Raw genomic sequence first — 9,440 nt, 5'->3', positions numbered from 1 at the left:
AAAATACTTACGGTGAAGCTGTGTAATCATAGCAGCTTAACTTATTGAGTTCTGTATTTGTTGTCTTTTGTGCTTGAAATCGTGGTTTCTAGTGACTGTTTTAAAAAGGCTTAAATTTGAATGATATTCTCACTGTTGATTATACTGGACTCTGTGCTGGGGCTGTGGATATTTTATTGAGCTCACTCTGGTGAATACATTACCTCTATTCATGTTACTTCACAGGCTGCTTCTAGTAGACGTGGCTTTCGGTTGGCATGTCAGCTAGGACTTGGATTACATCAAACTTCTCTGAAACCCTTCACAGTTTTTTAAGGGAGAGTTTAAAATGTTTAATATGGTTGAGTCGTTCATGACTAATCTTTTCTCTTGTTCTCACAGCATATTTGAAGAAGGAAGATGCCAATTGTCAAAAACGTGAGCAGAGCTGTCAGCCAGCTGCTACAAAGCTCTGGTTGTGGATGTGGGATTTCCATTGTGCCTGTTCGATGCATTGGAGTCTCACCTCGCCAGGTGGCCTCTGATGCTAGCTTTCACTCGGTTTCTTTTTCCGAGTCAGATCATCCTCGGGTGCTAATTACAGGTCAGCATTCCTGTCATAACTGTATTCCTGCTCCAGCTTCTCAGTCGAGTCCCCCACTCCCTTCCTCCCTCCCTGGTGAGCAGAATACTGGAAGCAAAAAATACACAAAATATTCCGGAATTGTGATGATCTTTCCCCTATGGTGATAAGATTGGAGTCCCATGTGAACTTTTGTGCCAGAAATCTACTAAAACCAGTTCATTGGGTTTTCCTTGAGAAAAATACAAAAGCTTTCTGACTTACTGAGAAAAATAGTACTCATTCCTGATGTGATACATATAATAATAGAACTCTGTATTTTGATTTCACTTTTTCCCTGATTTTTGTCTCTTGTGCATTGCCTTTTAGGTGGTCTTGGCCAGCTTGGAGTGGGACTTGCTAAGCTTCTGAGGTATGTCGTGAATCTCTGACTTGGCATTAGTGAGGAATTCAAGCTTTAGATATCATTTCTAGAAGCAATAATTTTCTGGAAAGTTTATAAAAGAATCCTAGTGACAATTTCAGATTCTTTTTTGGCTCTGAGTTTTGTAAATAACTTTAAATTTTCATCATCTTTTTATTTTTTAATCCTGTGCTTGGTTTAGGTTCACTGACGTACTTTCTGCGTGTGCATTGGTCACGATTCCCAGAATAACATAATTTTGTCTAAGAGACTGGCTGCTGAGTTCAGTTTGCTTCCAGTTAAATGGAAGTATTCAGAGCCTGAATCCCCAGAGGATGGTCAGTTTTCCTTTTCTTTTTTGGTCTAGCCAAATAAGGCTGGATTTGATTGCTCAATAGAGAGACAAAGGCTGTGATTTTATGCAGGTACTACAGGAGTGAAAAAAAGTACAAACATCCACTTGAAAACATACATGGTCCTTTGCTAACTACCCAGCTGTTGGGCTTTGCAACTGCTGACTTTTATCTCTCTGAGAATTTCAGTTAAGTAACTTCAGGAGTAAAGTGCCCTCTTTGGTAAAGTACAAACAAAAATAAAGATCAGGATACAAGATATTGAAGTTTTTATGATTTGGTGAAAGATGAACTGATGTAGCAAAAGGAGTAAAAAAAAAATTTTTTTTTTTATTTCTTCTGGCTCTTTCTGTTCCCCTGCCTCACATACACAGTTATCTTATTTTTTCCATGGTATCTATTCAAGAAATGTAAAATGCTCTGAGAACTCTCCCTGGCCCATATCATTGTCCATATCCACGCCTGCTCAGCTGCAGACTATCGTTTGCATGTAGAGACAGTGTTTGTTGTAGGTGATGTGGATTATGACCAAAACTGAGCAAACTTACTGCATTCAACGCTGTGTTGCAGTTTGAATGTTTTCTACCATTTCCATGATATATTTAAAAATCATCCAAATAATGGGAGGCTGGATTGTATTCCAATGCCATCAGACTTGCTCTCTGCGATCGCCTTCTGCTGATTAGAAAAGTGCAAGGCAGAGAATACTCAGTTGTGTTTACTTTGTTGATATAAAGGTAGCTGCAGTTACAGCATGCCTAGTGGATTTTTGTTGTCTGCAGGGGAGTAGATTATCTTGGGGTAAAATTTTCAGCAAGAAGAGGGTAGGAAGGTTTTTCTTCTTGACATATTTTTATTTTCTGAAAGATTTCTCTATCTTTATGCAGTCTTTCACTGCTACTGGAAGTCATTTACTAATTTGCTAAGATGCTATGTTGACATGTAAAGGATTGGGGGAGGGGGTTAGTGCAATAACTGGTTGCATTGCGGAAATTCTTCTTCTTCTGATATTGCTCCTGTAAAACAAAATAGCAGCATAGCAACTTATGAATTATCTCAAAGACTGTGGACTCACTGTACCATGTGGGTATTTTTACACAGGAAACGCTTTGGAAAGAACAATGTGATCTTGTCTGACATCAGAAAGCCTGCGGATAATGTTTTTTATAGTGGTAAGTGACTGGGGAAGCATATGGAAAAAAAATCTTGACTTTACCTCCGATGTTGATAGACTAATTACCAAAATGTAAAAGATAAGTGTATTAAACTGCACAAGTTGCAGTTTGAAACTTCTGGATAATGCCTTCCTGCTTTGAAATCTTGCCAAGACATTGATTTCTTCTGTGTATTATTCCCTTTTGCTAAATATTTTTCTTGTCATTTTTTCACTGTTGCTTTGCCACTTTGTTGATCAGAATAACTACTTGAGTCAAGTGGAGCTTGGCTGTTGTGCTTCTGCTGTAAAAAGAGATGCATTTATTCTACTGGAGGGAACAAGTTGGAAATGAAATTTGTGCTTTGTTTTTCCTTGCTCAGGCAATTTTTATGATAAGACAAATATGGAGTAGGATTTTTGGATTCTTTTGCTTTCATTAGAAACTTGCATAAGTTTTTCTTCATCATTACTGTTCAATGATTTATTTGGGTATTTGAATAGCGTACATTAGATGTACCCTGTTTTCATGCTGTTGACTGGATAAAACAGGAGTTCTTGCAGCAGTCTGTTGAGGTAAAGATAGCAGTTTCCCTTCATTTCTCCTGCTTATTTACTAGTTTATTGACCACTGATGTTAGGTGCGCATTCTGCTGTGCAGTCAAAACCTGAATATAGGTATGGTCAAGAAGCAGAAATCTGAGTTTCATGTAGAACTTTTCTTTACATCCATTTAGGACAAGAGGAAATGACCTCAGGTTGCACCAGGGGAGGTTTAGATTGGATATTAGAAAAAAATTCTTTGCTGAAAGGGTTGTCAGGCATTGGAACAGGCTACCCAGGGAAATAGTGGAGTCACCGTCCCTGGACGCGTTCAAAAAACACGTAGATGTGGCACTTCAGGACATGGTTTAGTGGGCATGGTGGTATTGGTTTGACAGTTGGACTCGATGATCTTAAAGGTCTTTTACAACCTAAACAATTCTATGATTCTTCTTGGCATTCAATTTCCTACTGGTACCATTTCTTCTAGGTCCTTTTATCTACGCGGATATCTTGGACTACAAGAATTTACGTGAGATAGTGGTGAATAATCGGATAACTTGGCTGTTTCACTATAGTGCTTTACTCAGTGCTGTTGGAGAAGCAAATGTCCCTTTGGCCAGAGCTGTAAATATTACTGGTATGTGACAAGGGTTTCAAGTTCCTGACTTCTACAGAGGCTTGAGAAAGTGCAGTGTATGTTCTGATAAATCCTGTTATTTGTTCCAGGTTTACACAATGTTCTGGATATTGCAGCTGAGCATAATTTGAGACTCTTTGTTCCAAGTACTATTGGAGCCTTTGGACCCACCTCTCCTCGAGATCCGACTCCTGATCTCTGCATTCAGAGACCAAGGACAATCTATGGAGTCTCCAAGGTTCATGCAGAGCTCATGGGAGAAGTGAGAATTTTTTATTTTATTTATTTCATGAAAGTTCTGAGAGAACTTCATTGCTTTTGTTAAGATTCCTCACTGCAGTGTTCTTTTCCCCATTCTTTCCTTCCTTTAGGCTTTAGTACTCAATAGTAGTCTGAGACAGCTCTTAAGGACAAATATCTTTTGAGTTTTGTTGGAAAAAGTACAAAGAATTGGAAGCTGGCAAACATCTAACTTCCAATATAATTTCTTTCCCCAGTTCTTCTGACTTTGGCCTCTGTGCCTCATCTGCCAATATGAATGGCATTGCATAAATGACAGTGTGCAAAATGTTGTGAAAATATGCTAGACAGTGATGACTTTGGGCTCCCCTGTCGTCCCCACCCCGTCTGTTCCCAACCTCCCCAAAACTCCAACTCTGGGAGTCTGTATGTGCACAACTTCTCTTTCAGCTTTGGAGTTTTATGTAAACATAACATTGTTAAAGCTGGTATTTTTACGTAGTCTCCTCAGACTTGAAATTTGGGAAGGACAGTGGCAGGTCTGAAGGCTGTATTAACCTGAAATGTCTCACAAACTTAGGAATTTTCTGTTTCTGAACACTAGATCTAGCTAGACTCTACATTAGAAGCCAATCCATATCAAGAATCCATATCTGCTGATGTGGATGAAAACTAGAAAAGTATAAGCAGAGAGCTCAGCTACCTGACAGGGAATGGAGACTGTTCAGTAGTTCCTTTTCTTTCATCCCTGTCGTGGGATGGCTACAGAATGAAGGTTCATACTGTGGCCGATTTTTCCCATTAAATCAATGAGTTGTGTGGCCTTGTCTTGGTGCATAAAGCTATGTTTCTCTCCTCCCTCTGTAGTACTACCATTACCGGTATGGCCTAGACTTCCGCTGCCTGAGGTATCCAGGAATTATATCTGCTGACTCTCAGCCTGGTGGGGGAACAACTGGTAAGTGGCTTGTGCATAGTTCTCAGTATTACAGCAAAAACATAAGCCAATACAGTAATTTTTACTGTGTTTATAGAAATTTAATCTGTGGGAGTATAGAGCATCAGTGTAGAGATGCTGTTTCAACAGTGTTACAACAATACTTTTGTCCACTCTAGCGTCGGGCATAATTTCATAGACTTTACATTTAAGCAGTATCTGAGAGATTTTAGATTAATTACAGTCGTTGAGACCATTTTACTTTAAAAATGTTTTAAACTCTGCTGTCTTGCTGCATTGTGCAAATGCTAGAATAGCATCGGGATATTTTGGGATGACTTCTTATGCTCCTGTTGTACAGTGTAAATTGTACGTGGTTCTGCTGCTAGATTTTAGACGGGAGACTTTGGGGGTGGCCTGAGGACTCTTGACTGTCATGAAGTGAACAATGGATTGAGGCAGATGAGTACACACATCCATTGTTCTTTTCTACAGATTATGCTGTCCAGATTTTTCATGATGCCATAAAGATGGGCAAATTTCAATGCAACCTAAAGCCAGACACTCGTCTCCCTATGATGTATATTGATGACTGTCTGAAAGCGACTTTAGAGGTCATGGAGGCCCCTGCAGAGGCACTGAGCATGAGGACATACAACATCAGTGCCATGAGTTTCACTCCTGAAGAGCTGGCACAAGAGGTGCAGAAGCACGTTCCTGAGCTCCAAGTGACCTACAATGTGGATGAAGTCAGGCAGGCCATAGGTTAGTATCAGCTTTGGCAGTGGGTAAGAAAAAACGTTAGATTGCTATATGTTAAGGGCAAAACAAAGTTTCTTTTCTTTTTAGGCACTTGCAAATTGCTCCTGTACAATTCAAGTCTTACGGTTTGAAATTCAGCTTTAGTAGTTCAAAAGGCCAGTGATGATATGTCTTGAACTTTAAAGAAGTTTTTCTTAAACCTCATGCTCTTTGTTTCTTCTCTCTTTTCACTGCAGCTGACAGCTGGCCAATGAACTTTGATGACAGGAACGCCCGGAGGGATTGGGGTTGGAAACATGATTATGATCTCCCTGAGTTGGTGACAACGATGTTTAGCTTCCTTGGGTCTGACTCCAGGATTGCTCAAGCTAACTGAAATACTTTGTAAGATGTTTCCAGATTTCCACAGAGGACCAGGAAGAAAAGGCTAAATTAGTTTATAATTTTCTGAGTCTTAGAGCATGTCAATTATTAATATTCATAAGTAGCAATAGAGTTGGGCAGAAATGTACTGTAGCTGGAATGTACTATTAGATAAACAACTTCATTCGGTACTGTCTCCAAGCACAGCACCAATGACAAACACAGGATTTTTGAACTTTCACACTTAAGCAGCTAGAAAAAAAAGCAAAAAAGCACTTACTCCTGGCTGATGATTCTCCAATCATTCTTGCTGCCTGCCTCTTCTTTGGCAAACAACATGGGGCAATATTGTCAAACCTGGTGTTTCGGGCATATCCTGCAAAGTTAACAATAGGTTTTTCATTTTTCCTGATGGAGGATGTTAGATCATAGTAAGATATGATCCTTTCTACTCTTTGCTTACAAAAGAGAGATCAGAAGAGCAACTTCATGTTTCCAAATTGCAGGGGTCGTTGCAATTCTAGTTTGAAATCAAACTTTGGTCGATAGTTCCTATTTATATATATATAAAAATATATATAAAATTATACAGTGCTGTATAAAAATACACTTTTCTATACATAGGACATACAAAGTAGCATTATTCTTATAATGCTTATAAATGTGAAGGGGAATAGGACTTGAATTCTCGTTATGCTTTAAAAAACCAGGGGTTACAAGCTAAGCTTTGTCCTGTTCTTTGAAAGTGCTGCTGCCTTCAGTTTAACCTCAGAGATGGATCTGAAATCTGAAGAGTTACATGTATATGAATCTGGGGTGTATTTCAAGAAGGCAATGCCCAGGTATGGGTTTATTGTTAATTAGCACTTAGTTTTGGTTATCCCAGTTGTTTGCCGTGCTAGCACGATGGTATACTGCCTGGAGCAAGTTTTAAAAGTGGGCTGATGATGGAGCCTTACGGTAGAGTCAAGTCAGCCTTTGAAACCTGTTCACGTTCCACGTGCACTGTAAGTGTATTTGTAGATGCTATTTATGTGTAACTGTCATACGCTTTTATTCTTTAGAGAGGGATCCAGAAGCTGAAACCATCTTCTAGTTGAAGTTAAGGGCTGTTCTGCTCACTGAGTTTCATGCGCAGGAGATTCTGGGATTAACAAGGGAGTCTTAGTAGATGCATGCAAGGAAGATATGTTTATTCAAAAGCTGTTTGGGAGACTTTGAGAAATGACAAACTGGAGAGACAGGAAAGCCATTTTAGGTAAAGTACCAGTTTCCGTGGATGTGAGTCTGAGCCATCGGCTACCCTAGCTATAGCATGCCTTCAGAAACAGCATCTGGGAACTTTTGATTTATATTTTTTTTCAAAGAAAAAATATCTTTCATTTTCAGAATGAGTGGAAATTCCCTATATGAAGCTCTCCATCTTTTTTTGTCTTGTATACTCCAATAGCGTGTGTAGGTATACACGTTCAAGTATTTTTTTTTGCCTACAACTTGTTTGCTATATTTCCTGTGACGATGCTTTGGTAGTTGCGAGTCTGTTAAGTCCTCTGTAACCCTGCGGTGTTTCCTCAGTAAGTGGATAACTGACATGACCAGATTTCTGTCTCTGTGAAGGAGTCTACATGCTGCAGGGAATATGTTTTCTGCTGAAAGTAACCTTCAAATGAAGATTCTGTGGTGAAACCCAGTTATTTTAAACATTTGTTAAACTTGTATCTTTTGGTTTTGTATGTATCTTATTGTTTCATCTGTTGGCAAAGTATGCGTTTCCCAGGTATTTAAGCTCAAAAGCCTCTAAGGTTATGGCCTGTTATTGAAACATTTTTTTTTTTATATTGTTTACATTTCTGAAAGGACAAGTTTTTAAACTTTGGCCTCTGTTGTAACTATCACATTGTTCAAGTGTAATATTTGGCCCAATGGGCCAGCAAAGTTGGCCCTCCATTCATACCCTACAAGGAAAGACTGGCTCAGGTTTTGGCCTCTGCCCTGCCAAAACAGGATTATCTCCTAGTAAACTGTTACACTGAGCTGTCAGATGAAGGGCTTTAATGTGAGCTGAAGTGTCTTTCATAATTCAGACCCTGGGGACTTCTCATTGCCTTTGTGTAAAATAAAGAGTTGTTGGCAGGTCTCACTCCATTTCTTTGCTTCGCTCAAAGTCACAGGGTCTAGTCCCCTCACCCTTGTTCAGAGCTCCAGTTCATACTAGCAAGAGTGAAGAGCAAGAGTGTTCATTCTTCAGAAACACGCTGTCTTTGGTTGTGGCATTGCACAAAAGCTTTGGATAAGGTGTTACAGTGAAGGCGAAACTCAAACCTATGGCATTTTGAACAAAATTTTTTTTTTCTTTTTTTGCCAAAAGTGGCTGACTTCATTTAGGGGCACCTGTTTAAGAAACTTTTATTTTGCAAAATCTGAAATAAACCATATTGCAACAGAGAGTCATTTGGAGGTAAGAAGGTGGTGGTAATTGAGGAATGTGATTAGATGCGTCTACAAGGTCTGAGTCCTGTTTGAAATTCTGGCTTTCAACCTGTGACCAATGATGCATGTATTTTTTTTTTTCCCTGTCTTTTCCATTAAGTTCTGTTGTAACTGTTACAGTATTTTCTGTATTAAACCAATTTGATGTGGTACAAAATGTCTAACTTTTGCTACCCATTTGAAGTTTGACTTCTGGGCAGAGACTTCTCTCATGACATTTGAGTGTTGTAGCTGTTAAATTACCTATTCAGGGAAAAAAAAAAGTTGTTAAGAATATTTTTTCAAATATTGTAAGTTGTGGATGATGCCTACTTTAATAAAATCTTATGCAGATGTAGCCTTGTTTTGTCATCCTTGCTTAGAGCATGTAAGAGCAGTGATGAAGGATGCTGGTTAGTGCTGAAGCCTCAAACATTTGTGTGTGTGTGTGTGTTTTAACTTTCTGCTGACTATCCCAGTCACTCCGCGTAGCGGAAAGTTGCTCACAGGCAGATACAGCATGGTTACCCTTTAATCTTCAGTCAGCCCCCAGGCAGGGGTATGGGCTGTGCTTGTAGATGGCAGCCATCCAAAAAGTGCTGGTTTTCAAATATTCCTCTTTCACTTCTAGGGTTCTTAGCCCTTTCTCATGTCAAGAGGCCAGCTGGTGTGTCTTCAGCCATTTTCTGTCTCTTTTTACATCTGTGCAGCTTTGAAAGGGCAAGAAAAGAGCAACGGTGTGCTGAGGGAGGTGCTTTAGAAAACGCATGCCAAGAAATTTAAGATTGTAGGGTCCTCATTTCTGCTTCTGTGCAGGTCTTGACTCCAGCTGTTGCACAACTAATAATGTTGGTCGTTGGGAGAGGTTTGTGCAGACATGACTGAGAATGAGTGCGCTCCTAATAATTTACCATGGACCCGCCCTGCCTCGTTAATCGATGAATAAACACTCCCTTCAGGTTAAACAAGGCCTTTCCCTTCTCCTACTCCTCAACTTTCTAATGATGGGAACTTC

General features: G+C 39.5%; 1 protein-coding gene across 1 annotated transcript; it reads left to right on the top strand.

Annotated features, from left to right (window-relative positions):
• The first annotated feature begins 381 nt into the window (after nucleotides 1-381).
• LOC126046592 (L-threonine 3-dehydrogenase, mitochondrial) lies at nucleotides 382-8,783 on the top strand. Its single transcript, XM_049819236.1, has 8 exons — nucleotides 382-583; nucleotides 932-974; nucleotides 2,420-2,490; nucleotides 3,505-3,654; nucleotides 3,744-3,916; nucleotides 4,762-4,852; nucleotides 5,327-5,596; nucleotides 5,830-8,783. Exons 1-8 carry the CDS (start codon nucleotides 400-402, stop codon nucleotides 5,967-5,969), a joined length of 1,122 nt encoding a protein of 373 aa, XP_049675193.1. The 5' UTR covers nucleotides 382-399; the 3' UTR covers nucleotides 5,970-8,783.
• Nucleotides 8,784-9,440: the final 657 nt, after the last annotated feature.

Source organism: Accipiter gentilis, chromosome 16, assembly GCF_929443795.1.
Source record: "Accipiter gentilis chromosome 16, bAccGen1.1, whole genome shotgun sequence".
Classification (NCBI taxonomy): domain Eukaryota; kingdom Metazoa; phylum Chordata; class Aves; order Accipitriformes; family Accipitridae; genus Astur; species Astur gentilis.
Note: the sequence above shows the minus strand (reverse complement) of the source record. Positions and strands in the feature narration are given on the sequence as shown.